The sequence below is a fragment of the Olea europaea genome, chromosome 17, assembly GCF_002742605.1.
Source record: "Olea europaea var. sylvestris chromosome 17, O_europaea_v1, whole genome shotgun sequence".
NCBI classification, from domain to species: domain Eukaryota; kingdom Viridiplantae; phylum Streptophyta; class Magnoliopsida; order Lamiales; family Oleaceae; genus Olea; species Olea europaea.
The window spans coordinates 21,704,910-21,724,078 of record NC_036253.1 but is presented as its reverse complement, the minus strand read 5'-3'; the positions used below and the strand labels follow the sequence as shown (position 1 = coordinate 21,724,078).

The 19,169-nt window shown below is 31.6% G+C and overlaps 2 protein-coding genes across 2 annotated transcripts; one reads left to right on the top strand and one right to left on the bottom strand.

The window, feature by feature from the left end:
- The first annotated feature begins 2,419 nt into the window (after positions 1–2,419).
- On the top strand, positions 2,420–4,444 carry LOC111365409 (transcription factor TCP20). Its single transcript, XM_022985933.1, has 2 exons — positions 2,420–4,112; positions 4,199–4,444. Exon 1 carries the CDS (start codon positions 3,021–3,023, stop codon positions 3,918–3,920), a length of 900 nt encoding a protein of 299 aa, XP_022841701.1. The 5' UTR covers positions 2,420–3,020; the 3' UTR covers positions 3,921–4,112; positions 4,199–4,444.
- A 12,277-nt stretch (positions 4,445–16,721) lies between these two features.
- On the bottom strand, positions 16,722–17,954 carry LOC111365717. The gene is made up of 3 exons (XM_022986255.1): positions 17,406–17,954; positions 17,063–17,186; positions 16,722–17,005 (listed from the first exon to the last, which is right to left on the bottom strand). Exons 1-3 carry the CDS (start codon positions 17,952–17,954, stop codon positions 16,722–16,724), a joined length of 957 nt encoding a protein of 318 aa, XP_022842023.1.
- Positions 17,955–19,169: the final 1,215 nt, after the last annotated feature.

Here is a 19,169-nt window from a genome sequence, read left to right as displayed (position 1 = left end):
CATCTTAGTCGCTCTTGGACCGTTGGATTGACCCGCTGATCAACGGTTGATGATATTATCTATAAATAATATCCTTAGCTCCTATTTGGCATTTAGATTGTCATTTTTTCTCTCTCTGCCTTCTGGAACCTTCGTGTTCTTCGTCTTTGTGACTCTTCCTTCTTCTCTTTGTGAGATTTCTGGTTGATTATCTTTGTGATAATTGTATTCTTGTGTGATTCTCCTTTATATGAGTAATCGATTGAAGGTAGGCAGTCCTTGTTTTGGTTTTCAGTGAAGCGACTTTGATGTGTTGGGTTGTGAGGGCTTGTGTTTGAGTCTCGGTGCCTCTGTGATGGTAAAAGGATCGTGGTCTGTGCCTACAATTGAAAGATCTAAACCTTGATTTTGTGGTTTAGGATTTATGTTGTAATCTGCAGTTTCATGTTATCTTGAATATTTTTCGGATCCTGTTTTTAATAGCAACTCCTATGGGTTTCCTTGCCACGTCTAAGACAGAGGGCCTACTCCCCATTGTCATTTTTGCATCTTTATTGCGGTCCTTCTGAGGTTGGCATCTCCTTCAATTCCTTCATCCTTTCTCCTACGGCTAGTCTTTTGGAAAAAGGGCAACTTGGGTAAAATGTAGGCTTCTTGATTAGCTTTTTACTCACATGTATCTTGGTTAAAGTGATATTTTCCACAAACGCATCCATACGTTAACCTCCAAAATGGATGGGACCCAGCTCGCCGTTGATTCCTTCTCCACTTTTCTCTATGTATAAGTTACTTGTCACTTAGAATATACACGTTAAAGGCACAAAATTGAAGCCTATCTAAACAAAGGCAGGAAAGATGTTGTATGTACTCTGATACTCAAGTCAATGAAATAGATTATCAAATGTATTGAATGCGAGAATGACATGAACAGAGAAGAAAAACTAGAGTCAGGGTTTATATTCCTAAGAGTGAGAATATCATTTTCGAGTGTCCTTCAAATTTCACCAAGTATGAGTATTTATAGGCAAATGATATGAATTGAAGTTCTCCGATTGTTTGAAATGTAGTTTCATTCCAATGACTCATTGGTTAAACTCATCTCTGTCACCATCTTGCATTTTAGGTATCATAGATCGTGACCTCCAAACACTATCCAAATCGAGAAATAAGGGACATCACACGTGATTTAAAGTATTAGAATATAACTAGCATAAAAAATCAGGCTTCAGACCTTAACCGTCAAGATTCTCCTCCAATGTCGCAAAGGGTTGGGTCCCGGCCTATCGCCTCGAAAGGTGACAAGTCTGCATGGAGTTACTTTGCCTCGGATATTGTTGTTGACAAGGTGTTGGAATGCGTACTCAACACTTTAGAGTGAAAAGTGGTTGAGGCGAAGATAGATGACATATATTAATCACACACTAGCTAAAAATATCCCTAGGACCAAGTTTGGGTGGTGACTAAACATAACCAGCCTGGAAAATGATTCTTCTTCCACATGTATTAGGTATGTAAAGTCCGTGGCACTATAAAAAAACTGCACTAATCCTACATTTTAAAACTAATAATGATTAAGCATCTTTGTGATAGGAGTGATTCAAGGAAATTCATGTCACCTTCTTCCCCACTTTCCACATTTCCTCTCAAACATGTTTGTTTTCTTTCCTTCTCATTATTGGTAATAATATTCCTCCACAATTTTATTTAAGAGATTCCTTTGATTCATGGATTTAAGACTCCAGTAAACTACTATATATTAAAAATTTAAGAGTATCCGTAACACAAGATAATCAAACATCAATATTTTTGGAGCGTGACAATTCGCTTTAACAATTTTATAGCTTGTGATCAGTGAGAGCTCCGACCCATCCACGATGATTCCCAACTGAAGTCAACTTCTTGTTTCCATTGAGGTTGATGCATGGAAGAATAATCTTGAACTTCTTATTTATAATCGTGAATTGCAGTTCACTAGATTTATTAAATCTCTTATTAAATGACAATAATCATTGTCATTTAATAAGAGATTTAATAAATCTAGTGAACTGCAATTCACGATTATAAATAAGAAGTTTACGATTAAGCTTTGTATAGAAGAGTTATGGTAAAGTTTGACATTAAACTCTTATCCTTAATGTTTTTGTGTTTTCATGAAAAGTAGTTCGATTGGACATAGACTAACATTCTGATAACAACCTCGAAGCTTTTAAACTATTCTCTCCACTGAATAAAATCTATGTTGAGTAAGCTCCAAAGTTCCATCTTACAAGGATGATGGAGCTCTGGGCCCCACATAATTAGCATCGTGAAACCCTAATCATTTTCTTTAGCAACTCAAAGGACATATCTATCTGGGCCATCTCTGCTTGATTCCATGAAATTTATTAGAAGCTTCTTTATCTTTGTTTTTCCTTTTTTTAAGGATGCACTTAGAGTGAGCTTGAAGGAATCCCACTTATTGTTTGCCAAGTGTCGTCCTATAATATACATCCATATGTATACTTGAGTTCAATCTCGCATCATACTCTTTGCTGTCTCTCAATTGAAATCATAGATAAAATCCATTTATACTGGTCGATTTCTTGCTGGATTGTCTTCTGTCGTGTTTTCAAGTTCCGTGTTTAGCAGTGAAATCCAGACGAATGGTGTAATATCTATTCTGTCGTGTTTTTCTATTATCTTTATTCTGGGTTTGAACAAGCCGCGTGTTTGTGTACCAGTGAAAACTTGGGAAACCATGTCAAATCAAAAAAAATAGTCAAAAGTCAAAATCTGGAACAGTGAAAAAGAGGCAGATTTTATTAATATTTTTGACAAAGATCCTTAACTCATTGTCTTGGGATTTCAACAAGTTACCTTTCTTTCACATTCTTCTTTTTACCCATAAACAGTGACAAAAACTTGCGAATTCAAGCATCACTAGAATTCCTCTTGTTCCTTTTCTTTGAGGTCACCTTTTTCAATACACACAAAGAACGCATAACCCCTTTTCTTCCTACTGATTTTTTTGCTATTTTATTGTAATTTCTTGTGTAAAAATCATGGATCCCAAGGGCTCAAAGCAGCCGCAGGAGGTATCAAGTTTCTTGAATAACAGCACAGGGATGAGCGAGAATAAGTCAGCAGAGATGAAGGATTTTCAGATTGTGGTTGCAGAGAAAGAAGAAGGGAAGAAACAGGCACTGGCACCCAAGAGAAGCTCGAGTAAAGATAGGCACACGAAAGTTGAAGGTAGAGGGAGGAGGATAAGGATGCCAGCCCTTTGTGCTGCAAGAATTTTTCAGCTGACCAGAGAATTGGGACACAAATCTGATGGAGAAACTATACAGTGGCTGTTACAGCAAGCGGAGCCATCGATAATAGCTGCTACAGGGACGGGGACTATACCGGCATCGGCTTTAGCAGCAGCCGGGGTTTCTATTTCCCAGCAGGGGAACTCTATATCAGCAGGGATTCACCAAAAGATGGATGAATTTGGTGGGCATATGGGGGGGTCAGGTGGGGGAGGGGGTGGGAATAGGTCCAGTTGGCCTATGGTAAATTTGGGGAGACCCCATATGGCAAGTGCAGGGATATGGCCCCCTGCTGTCAGTGGTTTTGGATTTCAGTCATCATCATCATCATCTTCTGGTCCATCAACAGTTAATCTGGGTAGTGAGGGTTCTAATTACTTGCAGAAGATTGGGTTCCCAGGGTTTGATTTGCCATCAAGCAATATGGGGCCAATGAGTTTTACCTCAATTTTGGGTGCTACAAACCAGCAGCTTCCAGGATTGGAGCTTGGGCTATCCCAAGATTCTCATATTGGGGTTTTGAATCCTCAAGCAATGAACCAGCTTTACCAGCAGATGGGAGAGTCTAGGATGCACCCTCAACAGCAGCAGCATCAGCTTCAGCAGCAACCATCTCCCAAGGATGATTCTCAGGGATCGGGACAGTAGATTGGTTCGAAATACATATTCAAGTTTCGAAAAGCACGAAAAATGAAGAGGTATCTTTGCGGAGAAGATGGATTTTGTGGATGATTTGGTTTCTTTCACTGTAACTATCCAAGAATTCTAAAAGGTGTGCATTTGGTTTGCTCATCCTTCCTTCTCCCAGGCCTACAGCTTCATCCCATTCTCCAGATACAGGTTCTCCTGGATCATCATTTTATTGTTTTCATTTTACCTTCAAGTTCCTGTATAAATTATAGAGATGTTAGATGTCACTTTTACAGAATTGCTTATGCTCTGAAATCTGGAGGTGGAACTGTGCCTACTGCCTACGAAGTCAGGAATTGAGCTAATGTTTTTGTTTATCTTCAAGGGTGTGTTCATCATAGTTTAAAGGATCTTTCCATTATTTTGGTGATATATATGTATATTTGGTATATTACCTAATTTATTGTGTGAAAAGAGGAAACAAGGAATTATGTGCTTACAATCCTATATTTTGCTGAAGCAATTGATGTTCATTCGTTGCAGCTGATAGCTTTCTAAAAGTTAACGGTAGCTAGTTGCTTGTTTAGATTAGTAAACATTAGGCGGATACAATATATTCTCCGGTTGAAATCTAATCTTGTTTATAGCTTTTCTTTTCTTTTCTTTTTCTCCACAATGATCTCATAATGACTTTTATCTTGGGGGAAGGCCTGATTTACCTGAACACTGTAGAATAACAAACTCAGCTTTATTCTCTATTTGCTAGGGAGTAGAGGATTTGGTACAGAACCTGCCAATTTAGCTTAAATGCATATTTGAGTAAATCAGTAATCTCCTAGTGAATTTTTATTGGATCTGCATTGCTTAGCCATTTCAAATTTTTCCTGTGTTACTGCTAACATCTTCATTGTATCCTATATACTTGACATTCTTCTGATCGTGTAATTTGCCGTATTTTTCATTCCAAAGTCATTCTAAAAGTCAATGTTATATTGCACGAATACATTGTTCTGTTTCCAGTTTCAGATATGTGCACGTGTGTCCCCTACCTCATATGCATTGACACTGTTGCAGAACTCTTTTATCTCTTATTGAGTTCTACACTGAATTGATTTGCAAACCGAAATATATTAACTCTAATCTAATATTCTATATGTTCCAAGAGTTCATGGAACTTGGAAGTACGTCTGTTTGAAGCCATTGTCTGTAACAATATGTAGTCAAGAAAGGTCCTTTTAGTGGTGGAATAACTGATGTGAATGAAGAATCATAACTTTCCTGTCATTGACTTAAGAGTCCATGCGTTTCGAATTCAAAGCTCCTTCGATCAATAAGGACTGATAGATTCTTTCTTTTCTTAGATGAGTGTAGACTAGAGTTGACTCAGTCGAAGGGACTTTAGCATCATTTCTTGTAGCTTCATTCTAGTTGAATCCTAATGAACGGCCAATGGCCACCAGAGGTCGAGGTTGGATGAAGTGTGAAACGTAGCTGGAAAGATTTCAATGCTCGACCTCAGATAATCTTCATTTCATTTTCTTGATAACCCAAAAAGTTAGGAATCCCATTCATCTAATTTACCCTTTTTACACGTATCGACCGACCACTTAAATCTATGTAAAGGATACAGACGAGTGGGCTCAACCACCATGAATAAAGAGGGGACAAAAAATAATGTATAATATCAGGTGGTTTGTCCTGATGAGTGGCAGCCACGTTAATGCAATTATGCCATACCCAAAAGATGGAAAAAGAGTAACAGAAGATGGAACTGCAAAAACTAAATATGGGGCTGATGAAAGAGGAAAGATTTGAACGACAAATGTGTGGACAACACATGGGAATTTGGCTTTTTCTGAGTTTCATTCCCAGGCACACAACGTGAAAGGTGTAAATTTAATGAGACGTGTGTAATGTGAATGAATTTTGCATTAAAAAGATTCCAATTCTTGGTTGGTGCCAAATATAGTATTAATGTTGTTGGGCTATAATAAATGACTTATACTCTGTCACCATTAAATGCCAAAGTATTATCTATAAGATATGTGGTGTTGCTCGACCTGACATATTTCTGTCAACCATTCTCCTGTCATACATATTTTTGGTAACAAATATTTGATACGTGGTACAAGTATTACAACGATAAATTAGTGTATTGTATCTCTTGTACGTCAACAATAAAAAGGAAATATAACCGTAATTAGTTGAGGTGTTAGAATGGGTGAATCGTGAAAAGTGTCGATTATTGCCACTCAACCCGTGACATTTGGAAAATTATATTTTTTGGGGGTGACAGATGTACTTATGTTATTATATGACGTACAAATTATTTTAGAATGGACTAAGTTCCCAGTGGTGAATATCGCAAGCAATATAATTACAAAGGGAAAAGAGAAAAAGAAGAAGAATAGAATAATGAAGATATGCATAAGTTCACCGTCAATACGAATGTTGTGTTCATATCTGCAGATTTTCACTATGATAGAAAGAAGGTTGCAAGATCCACCTCTTAGAAGTATTAGGATGACATGTTATATACATAGAATTCAATATATGCATGTAATAACAACTAGTCTTTAAGGGCGATCCTCTAGGCCTCTAGCAAAATTTGCATAAATTTAGGTTTTTTCTAAATCTTTATCTCAAATTTATTTTTCAAATAATCTACAGTCTTGCTAAAATTTTCAGGAGTTTCAATAAAATTTAAATCATCAACATAAATCATCGAAATTACAAATTCATTATTTGTTTTTTGTATAGAAATAAATGGACAAATATCTTCGTTTTTATAATCCTCCAGCAAATATTTGCTAAGGCAATTATATCACATGTATCCAAATTATTTCAGACCTTATAACGATCTATCTTTGCAATTTATTTGAAAACATAGTTTTGGGGCAAGTGTCATTTGTTTATGGCACTTTAAGTCATTCACATGTATGTGTCAATATTAAATGAACCATATAGATAAATAGATGCTATAAGCATATGCCCAGCTTATGTGATACAATCAAATTTTTAAAAATTTCGAGCGATGATATCCTCTACGGGAGAATATATTTTCTCATAATTCATCACAAGTCTGTGAGAAACCTTGGACTACAAGTTGGGTTTTGTACTTGTAATTTCATTATTTTCATTTATCTTCTTTACAAAAGTCAACTTTTAATCCACATGGATTATATTTTTTGGGCTTCAAACTGTAAGTCCAAACACATTTTCATTTCTTTAAGGAATTTTAATCCGTTTATGTAACTTATTTTTATTTTGGTCAATCATTTAATAGTTTTTCATAGACCGTGGTTCAAAATCTTCGTTTTGCATAATTTCAAAAGTCAAGTGAAAAGCAAAAATATTTTTAATTACAATATTATTCCATTCTCATATTTTGAGATCATAAGTAATTTATTGATCTTATGATTGATGGACATTTGTGATTCCGCTGGAATCATATAATTAGTTTTTGATTAATCAATCATCCTATCATTGTTTCTTCTAACGTTTTTGATTGATTTTTATTTTATATTTTTTTCATGTACACAGTCTTTGGCACCAACTAGTCCACTACGCTTCAACGTATTTGAGATTCATTTATATTCTCATACATTTGATATTCTCATAGGACAATATTCTAATGAAAAGTAAGCAGATATGTTGCCATTTAATAGAATAATCAATTAAAATCATAAAATAACAAAATGATCAATATAGTGGTGTATCGACCTAAATTTATCTCTATGAATTCTTTCCTCCGTGAATTCTTTCAAAAAAAGTTAGGGATTCAACATTAACATTTATAGTGGAAGGTCTGGTGACTAACTTATTTTGCGAACAAGAAGTATATGGATTAGTTAAAAGAATCTTCTAATTTTTAGGGATGTCCATGTGAGTTTTTAATTATTTGACATATCATTATTGCTTTTGAGTGTTCAATTTAATCATGCTAAAGTCTAGAACTTTTGAGCCAACGAACTTTAAGTTAATGATAATGTTCGATTTATTCATTTTTGAAAATGTATAGTACATGCCAAAGAGGAGTGATAGCAGTTTTTCTTTTATATGGTTTTTGTCAAATAATAAAAAATTATGCAAAGATATTTAGTATTATTTTCTTGCATCATTTTAATTTGATATCCAGTATAGTTGATATAAATATATAAAACTAAGCAAATTCTTTATGGATTTTTTTGGACTAAAAGTGCATGGTCAACATATAGTTTTGTATTATGTCATAAAATAATACTAGCTCTTTTGGTGCCTATAATGATATTCAATGCATCTAATTCATATTAACATTATTTTCTATTAATATAACTATGAAAAAATAATTTTGTCTTGAAGAATAGTATGCATAGTTATGCTATCAACTAAAGAAATATCTTGGCAGTTCATTTTCAATCTGCTTTATGACTGAATAATAAAATTTTATTAATGTTAAAAACCAATATATTATTTGCACAAAAATTATTTGATTCATGTTTATGTATGCATAGTTATGCTATCAACTAAAGAAATATCTTGGCAGTTCATCTTCAATCTGCTTTATGACTGAATAATAATATTTTATTAATGTTATAAGACAATATATTATTTGCACAAAATTATTTGATTCATGTTTATGTATGCATATAATGTACAATATTCAGCTTGAACATACTATCTAGTTATCATATTTGAGTTGAGGATCCAAGACATATCGGTTACATGTGTCTTTAAACAAAAGACATAAGAATATTTCTTTATGGGATGCAATTAAAATTGTTTGATAAAACAAATTCTTTTCTATACATTACACAATCACATCAGTAGACGAGATGTTCCTAGAAAGGAAAAAATTGCTACATGACAAATTTTAATTTCTAGACAAAACATCAACAATTATTTAATGAAGCAAAATAAAATGCAATTAATTTTTAAAAATATAATTAAATATTGTATAGTCATATAAGAACCAATTAAAGAGCCAAATTAACCAATGACAACAAAACAAGAGTTGTAATCTTTCCTTCAAGGATAAGCATTAGTTCAAAAGTTACGCATGTAGAGATGATAACTTATTTTATATTTATTTGATGATATGATATTTTTTTTAGACATGTATTACTTCTAGAGCACAATAAAGTATTATTATTTTTTTTAATTTTTGTTAAATAATAATATGCTTAGACTATCACTTCTTTAGGAGCAATAGTCCATATTCTTTTGAAATATTGACATTGTAATTTCATGTTCATCAAGAGAAAATAATATCTTTTTTATAATAGTGTTATTTTAGGAGTAACAACATATTATTCATTAGAAATATTAAATTAAGTAAGGGTTTACTCGTGATGAGTAAAAACATAATAAATTTTATAAAATATAAGACTTATAAAATTATTCTATATAGGAATAAGTATATTCTATTGAAATACTACTGTAATATATAACTTGTGTTTTATTAACTAAAAAATTGTAGATTATGTAACACCTCGATTTTTTTTTTTTTTAATTATACTTTCATATGGGCTAAATTTAATAATGGTGATTTAGTAAATGAAATAGTTCATGTCTAGTCTTGTTGTCACATTAAAGTTCAAAAGTTGAAGTAATAAACTCAGCTCACTTATTTGTACAAATAATTTATTTACTTATGTATACTTTTTAGAATTTATTGTAAGTTTTTTAGATCGAATATTAAATTATTTCGGAAGTTGATAAAAATGTATCAATATTCTATTCATTTTGTAGCTCGTGTTAAATAATATAATTTGGGTTCAAAAAAAAGTAATTTTGAACTAATTATGTCCGAGTTAATCTAATAGAAAGAAAACGATTATCTTTTAATATTTTACTAATATATATAATATAAATAAAAATAATATTTTAATACAATGTGGTACGTTTACACGTTATCAAATTGAATTTCATTATTAAATTAATTAATAAAAAATGTTAAATTCATATTTGGTTACGAAGGTGTGATTGATTGATTGATGGAGGCCATAAATTGATTTAATTAATCTTTGAATTCTTACAGTTTTGATTGGAGACGTTTTTGGCTTTTGGGTTGATGGATGTTGCATTATGTATATATAAATTGGATGTTATTTCCATTTAAAACAAAAATTTTACGACGTTTCATTCTGTGCAATTTCATTTCACACGTAAACTATTAAGAAAAATATGCAACTTAATCATTTGCATCTTCAGATTTCGTTGAATCTTCAGATTTCGTTGAGTAGAAGTTAAGGTAAGAGTACAAAGTACAAAATGGTAAATTCTTATTTCTTAATATTTATATAAATTTGGAATGAAATATTATAAGGTTTTTAGGTCGATTTTTATGTTAAATTCTTCGGAATGGATCGTTAGATGAAATATGTTAAATCCTATGAGATATAGGAATTCTTATAAAAATTTTTGAGTTATTGAATGTTGCGACCAGTTTGCTCTAAATCTAATAAATGTCGGTATGCTATGTCATTTTATATTATATCATGAATATACATGTATTTCTTACTCAGTATTTTTCAAAATATCCACTCTTACAATAACTTTTCATATTAGAACGGATCGTGTGGACATATAGCAAATTGATTGAATGATGCTTATTGGATCGTCAAGTAAAATTTTTAAAGATGAAAATTTGCAAATTTCCTTTATCTTGTTGAAGAAAGTCCTTAAATTAAATTTTGTGCACAGTATTTAATAGTTTTTTTTATTCAAACATTTGACATTTTATGTTAGATTTGAATTGACGGTGTGAAATCGTAGTACTTTAAAATTTTATTTGATGTAAAAAAACTTTTCACTTGAATTGTTGAACCCTAATATTGAGGGCCCCCATCATCCCATCCTTGAAGTATCGTGAGAGAGGTAAATCGCGGGATGTGGCTCAACAGGTTAGAAAATAAGAGTTTGCCTGTACACTGGTGCCCACAAAAAGTCCAATTTTATATTTCAGGAATCGAACCCTCACACTGTGTCTGCCAGCAAGATCGAGACTATCTTACTTCCATCTTTTGCACCACTGGATTAAATTAGGAAAAGAGAATTTTTGGTAACATTTCAAGTCTTTCTTTAAAAAAAAAAAATAGATTTTGGGGCATTATAGCTTAATATCCTTATTATATTAATATTGGAAGAGTTGTACTTATTTGGGAATGATAACAAATATTCTTCAGGAGTATTTATACATATGACATGCTTTTTTAAGGGCTGCGATATAATTAAGAACAAATTCGATATCAATAATCTGTTGCTCATAATAAAAAATGAGATAGACATTAAATTGTGTACCACGATAATTACAATAATAATATAAATTCACATATAAAATATTGGCTACAAATTGGTGGATGGTACGAGGCATGGCTTCCGCATTAAAATTGTTTTATTTGTGTAATTTGAGGTTATCCACAAGAATAAAGATAATATCAATTTAAAAAAAAAAAAAAGGAAAAAGGAGAATTTCTTTGAACATCACAATTGGATGTACTGATGATTATTGTGCATGAAGGTAATTATTGAAGGCAATGAACGCGCTAGAACATTTTTAGGAACAGAGCAATAAGATCATTCTTAAAGAGACAATAATGGAAGGGAGAAATCACATTTTTTTAACAGGAAAGAAGAGTTTCTTTATGAACTTAATAGGATAAAATTTGGTATTTTTCTTTGGATTGAAGAGATTGCTTTTCCGACTTCGGCTGATTAGAATGTTGTGCTGATAGCTTGTTATAAACTATAAAGAAAGTAGAGAAGTTAATAGACTTTTGTATTTTATTGAGAATCAAAATCATATATTTATAGATAATAATTATGGCAGTAAAGATACAACGGTCATAATAATTAGGGTTGTATAAATACAAGATCAATCGCCAATTAGACTTTGATCTACAAACAATGGGATATTTTTTTTTTTTCCCTATAGTCAATGTTAAATTTAGCTATAAACTTGTTTGATATGGTATTTATGAAATCCGTTTGGCCCCCTCTAAAACTCTTCAGTTTAATTTAAATTTCTCCCTCCCTTATTTTCAATTACACAACCTTTCAATAAAATAATATTACATACAAATCGAAAATTTTTCATTCTTTTACAACCATTTATTTTTCAAAAAAAAATATTATTTCTCCATTATAAACCCATTTATAATGGGGGCCAAACAGGGGCATATTTTCGAAGACCATTTAAACTTATAATATAAAAGTTGAAACACAATAATATGGGAAATAAGCATTTAAATAAAATTTTATTTATATAAAAATTCCAAAAATTCAAAATTCAAAAAATAAAATTTAATAAATTGTAAAAAAATAGAAAATTTACTGAAAATATGATTTTTTTTTAACAAAACAAACACATACAGACAAATCTCTTAAGCATAAGCACATGGTGACATGAAATACTGATTAATTAGTGAATAAATTTATGATATGTTTCATGAATTATAAAAAGAAAAGTCAGATTTCTAAAGGAACAGGTGTCGTAGAAATTGTTTAAATGCGGAAAAAAATTACCTAAACAACAAGACTTTCTTTTGTTCAAGAATTCAAAATCGTTACTAGAGACATTCCTCTGTATGTTGTAATCAAATTAAAGACTAAGAATTTACATAAATTCGCTAATCAAATTTTGATAAGATTTGTATCACGAACTCCAATTTTTTATTTCAAGAACATGATTCTTCAAAACTTCAAATCTTTTATGATATTTTTAAAAGTCAAAACTACACCAACATGTGGACATCTTTTTTAAATTAAATTCAGAAAGTAATTTCAGACTGAACATATCAAAAAAGAAGAAAACATTTCGCTCTCTCTAAATTTGAATGCTATGAAAGAATTAATGTTATCGATTTTTGTTCCCTATAATCTCTATTTATAAACATAAAAGAGCTGTAAGGTCCCGAATTTTATGTTCTTAAGTTGGTTGATGTAGCTCATTTAAGAAACGAGCTATGGAAGTTCCGCCCATTTAAGGTTTTGAAAGTCTAAGCCATAAGTTATTTAAAAGTCCAACAATTTAAGGCATTAAATTTAAATAAATTTGATTACAAATATTTAACTAATAGCTGGGTTGTCACAATGATCATTGGCATGTTATTTTGCATAGGCAACCTAGATTCGAATCACGAAGCAGTTGTTTTTATAAAATATTCTTATAAAATGATTTTTGAGTTTAAAACTCCTCATTTTGTATATTAAGAATAATTATATCAAGTTAATTGGATGAAATAATTATTTTATTAGTTGACATTCGTAGAGATAAGTTACAAATCATATGAATAGTTCATTTTCCTCTATTTTTCATTATATAAATATTTTGTAAAACTTTTTATAAGAATTATTTTTTATGGGTTTAAAACTCTTCAAATTCTTAGCAAAAGATTTAATTTAGCAAGGATAATGATAATATAATTCTCCCATTTAGTTTTTCACTAAAAAATGAGGTTACAAGAAGAGGAAAATCTCTTTTTCGCTACACCTCTCCTCAAATCCGAATTTACTCTTATTTTCTCTAAAATATATCTTTTATGTTAAGTTAAGTTTAAAGGAATAGTGAGTGTGTGAAAGAGAAAAAGCTTTTACACATTTTGTTCCTTTATATTCTAAAAAATCAAGGTAGGTTGTGTTAAGTATTTACCCTTTTTGTTCATTATGTATATATATATATATACACACTTTTGATATGTGTTAGAATTTTTGAACTTATGAACAAAGAAGTTCACGTACGGCCATAATTGGTTTTTATGATCTCAAGGGATTCTTTGGAATCATGAATTTGTTAGTATTCATCTACGTGAAATGATAAATTTTTTTCCTATCACTTTGTATATATGTATATATATTTAAGACTGGAAGGGTGCACCACCATGTGATATTAGTCTTACCGAGTTTAAAGTTCACATCTCCTATGTTGACAAAATTTTCAAATTATAGAATGGTTGAGGAAGTGAGATTTACGTGGATTGCGGAGGATCCGAAGGGAAAAAGGCGCTTCATTTGTTTAGTTTGTCACATTTGAAAAGTTTCTAGTTCTTACTAGTTACGCAACTTACGTTTAAATTTTACAAGATGTTAGTTCTTTTCCCTGTTGTGAACATTTATATTGTTACTTGATTCAAGTACGCATATAATTAAATTTGTTAAAGAAGTTAAGGTTAAACGTTAGACTTGTAAACAAAAATTTTCAACTTCCTATCTGAATTTTGTCACGTCATTTCGGACTGAATTTTTTGAATTTTTGACAAAACTAGTAAAGTTTGAAAGTCCTATGAGTCCTCTATCTATTGGCTTTGGAATGAAGTCAATTGAAGGTCAGTAGGATAAGTTATGCCATTTTTCATGTGCTATGTTCAGTGTATCCGAGAACAGGAATTTTTTTTTTTTTTTTTTTTGAGAGTCAATTGGAGTGAACGAGATAAGAAACTAATGTAAAAATTTCATAAAAATTATAAATCAAATAAATAGTCCTACTAAGCTTGATCGTTCGATAGTGCATTCCTGAATTTAATTCCTTGCTAACATTCATTAGAACCTTCTATTTTAGTTTTGCTATTTAACAAATCAAAGTTATATATCCTAAATAATTTGTTATCAATAAATTTTAGAACATATAATAGAATGCATAGGTAACTAAAAGTTAAAAGAAAATTAAGAAAATTTTAATTTAACCCAAATTTTTTAAAGAAACATTGTTGTTTTTGTACTAATTTCAAATTTCAAAATTTAGGTCATTACAGAAAGAGCTCTAATCCATGCGCAATAAGAATTTCGCATAATCTCTGAATTGGAGTTCCAAAGAAAGTCAAAATTTTAGTCAATAACTTTAATTATAAGCGTAGTCCTCGAATTTCAACTACAAACATAATTAAGTTTACAACATTTCTAGCAATTATAATTGAGTCCAAAACTTTTAAAGCAAGCTCAAAACTTTATAGTAATTGCAATTAAGCTCTCAAATACTTTATGGAGCTACCATACAAACCTAATCGGACATGTATTATGGAAGCTCCAATAATTATACATGTCTAGTCGATCCTAGACCACTCAATCTATTTATTAGTCTTGCTTTATACTCCAAAGACCAAAAACTGCAATCTTGAAATATATAAAATTAAATAAGTTAATATTCAAGGCGGTAATTTTGAACATGAATTCAAGTTCTTTACTTCGTTCATTCTCAAATTCCTAACTTATTGAATTATTTAATCAATCAAATTGTCTCACACATTAGTAAATCAAAAAATCAACAAATAATAATATAGTCAAAATGAATCAAAATCATGATATAGAAATAAACTTGACATATATGTTCAATATATCTTAAGTGTAATAGTGTCATTTCTAACTATTTTCACGATTAGAACAAATCACATATTAAAATAGTGAATTAGTTAACACTACAACATTTTAGCACAAATTGTCAACCCTTGTATATTGATTATGAATTAAATATTTATGTTCAAAATATAAGTTGTATCACATTGTGCTTCTCGATGCAAGCACTCGACTTATATTATTGTGAGTATCATGGTCATTTTAATTCACATGCTAGTTAATAAATAAATATTATAAATAAAATTACAATCTATTTATTAAAAAATGTTATTTTATCACAACATGACATACACGATTTTCACCATCCAACTTAACATTTCCAAAAGCAGCTAATTAGGGTAGGTTGAGGTACACGTGTATATACCTTAACATTTCCAAAAGCAGCTAATTAGGGTAGGTTGAGGTACACGTGTATACATAGTAGCTGAATTTTTAATTTTCGAAATTCATGTACGAAATAGTATGGGTACGACATTTTGTGAATGATCACTTTTCGGCTCTACGTGTTTTGAAAGTTCGACAAAACCTGGACCTTTTTTGAAAATCCAACTACCTGTGACAATATAAAAGCTATACATAGAATTTTCTGCATTTAACATCGGGGATGCTACTATGATTTCTTTCATGTTTTAAACTCACGGGGTTTAGCCCTCTATTATAAACTTAAAGAATGGAAATTTTTATGCTTCAGTTGATGGAATGAAATATTAATTTCCATTATAATATGTATTTCCATTATAATATGTTTCATGCTTTCTGCCCCTCATTGAAAAATGTGTGGCACACTGGGTACTTGGAATTTATGAGTGAAATCAATGGACTTTAGTCTTTAGACAACCTCACGAGTTATCTACTTGCCGAACTTGGAATCAGGTCATTTTGATGCTTCCAAAATTAGTTATAGCATTTTTTGTAAGCTTTGTCAGGCTATACAGGGAAATGGAGACTATACGAGTTTTAAAAATATATATTTTAGTGCCTCAAATGCCGTTGACAGTGACGAATTCAGCACCAACATTCAGCTAGGGCGGAGGTTGATTTTGACCATTGACCATCGACGATCATAAAAGCCTAGTCCGGTCGGCGGCCGATCGTTTATTAAAATTAGATTAAATAATATTAAAAATTATTCAATATATATGTAAATGCACTAAAATCTAGAAAATATATATATATGAAAATATAGTTTAATATAACCCAAAATGTTAAAAAAATATACAATACAACCTTACTCTGAAATTGCAAGCTTAGACAACTGAATTCTACGAGGTCGCATATTTTGAAAACGTTGCAATATTGTCTCATTCTCAAGTTTCACAAAAGATCTCTCTCCATGTAAACTACCAAATTGTCATTCAACAATTTATCTCCCATTTTGTTACGCAGATCATTCTTGATTAGATTCATAGCAGAAAATACCCTTTCAACACTTGCAATTGACACAGGTAATATCAAAACCAATATGATCAGCCTATAAACCATTGGAAAATATCAAGAACTTCCAGTTTCAACCAACTTTTGAGCTACCCAAGATATGCTTTTGAGGTTGAAGAAAGCTTCATCCATTCTCATGAGTATAAAAAATTTGTCAAGTTGAGGTCTAAGTAATAAAAGCTCTTCACTATTGAAATCCATAGGATATAACTGAGCAAGTCGTACCAATTTACATACATTAAAAGCTGCAAATGAATCTCTTGGATTTAAACACGAAATGCAAGTAAAAAGCTCAGTAGTTGTTTCTGGAAAACGATCATTCAACTCTTGCAAGATTGAATCTATCACATAACAAAATAAATCAACATAAAAGCAATGATAATAAGTCATTTGCTGACTTGCACGCCTAGGTCGACCTTTCAATACTACAATATCATCCATATAGGGCACTGAAATATGTCTATCAACACAAAACTGAATTACCTTACTCAACAAAGTATCCCAACCATTGTCTCTCATGTTCTGCAATGCGTACTTACACAACTTCAATAATCTCATAGCATTTTAAATATCCTGATCCTTTTTCTATAAGGCTTGTGAAAAGTCGTTTGTAATTGCAAGAATTTCAAACATAAAATGGAGACTGAACACAAATTGAAAATTTTGCATAGTGTCCATCTGTCTTATGGCCATTGATTTTTGCTGTAAACTTATGCTGTCTTTTGATATATTCTCAAAAACATCTATGATTGCATTAAACATACTAATAAAGCGAGTAACTGTCTCTAGATGTGAGCCCCATCTAGTATCACCTGGGCGTGCCAAACTCATTTCTTGAAACTGACCAGTTCCACCAGAAAGTTCCTCAATATTAAGCTTCTCCAGAATTTCAACATGATAGCTTGTTCGAAGAGCATCTACACGTTTACATGATGCACCAACCAAATTAACAATAATAGCAAGCAGGTTAAATAAATCACTAAGCATAACATTCCTATGTGCCACAGAAACAACTGCCAACTGAAGCTGGTGAGCAAAGCAATGAATATACATAGCACATGGGTTCTCTCTTAAAATTAAAGTTTTTAAGCCATTGAACTCACCTGACATATTACTTGCTCCATCATAACATTGACCTCTCAGACTAGATATGCTCAACCTATGTGTAGAAAACATTGCATCAATGTCATCATTGAGTGATTGGGCACAAGTATCAGCAATGTGGTAAATGCCCAACAAACACTCCTTCACTTGTCCACTTTTGTTAACAAACCTCAAAACAACTGCCATTTATTCTTTTATAGAATTATCACGAGACTCATCAACCAAAATTGAAAACAAGGAACCACCCATCTCATTGATCATAGACCTTGTCGTCTCTACAGCACAACAATTAACCAAATCCTTATGGATGCTTGGTGAAGTCATTTGGTCATTTCCAGGAGCATTACTAAATAGTACTTCATTAATTTTCTTACGACAAGTTGCATACCAATTTAGTAGCTCAATCAGATTTCCTTTATTAAGAGACTCTTTCGATTCATCATAACCACGAGATGACAATCCTTGCATCAAGAGAAATCTAGTACAATCTAGCACCACAGTCAACCTTGTCCTATAATTTTTTTGTTGACTACTACTTTGGCTAGAAATAACATGGGAGATACTTTACTTTTGATTCATCAAATTGGTACACTTTGCAAAAGCTTGATTATGAGCACTATCAATGAGCTCGACATGATCTTTCAATGTACCTTTGTGCTTCCAATCCCTAAAGCCAGTCTTAGTGAATATATGTCCACCCCCTTGACCCCCTCTATCTGGTTTGAATAAGTAGCAATGCAAACAATAAGCCGTATCATTTTCTATACTGTACTCCAACCAATAAAATTCAGAAAACCATTCTCTTCGAAAACACCTATTATCATTTCCTATCCATCTTCTTGGCAAGTCATGTCCATGTGGTTGACAAGGACCTTTTTGCAAATATGCCATCATAACATCATCTCTGATATTAAGATCATATGACTCGATAGGGGGGCGTTTTCCTGGATCAGATATAAGATCATCTACATTGAATTGAGCCCGAGACTTCTTTGTGCTATTTAACAACTCGAGTGCTCGGCTAGAAGCAGTGGCAGGACTAGAAGCACAACTAGAACTAGGAGAACTAGGTATAGATTTTCGTTTCAGTTGAAAAAATCGTTCCATAATCTGCAAAATGCCCCAATTTAATTTTCAATTACAATTGATTAAAAAATCAACAATTCAACAAAAAAATCCCCTCCACTGATGATCAACAATTCAACAATTTTCATTTTCATTTGCTCAATAGACAATACAATAGGATCTCCTCCACTGATGACTTATGACTTATGAGATAAATTTTGAAAATACAAAAAAGTGTAAACCACTAATCCTTCAATAGCCATTCAAAATGAAGGCAGCCATCAAGTAAACAAACAATAAAATATCTAATCAAATGAGAACCCCAAAAGAGAAAGT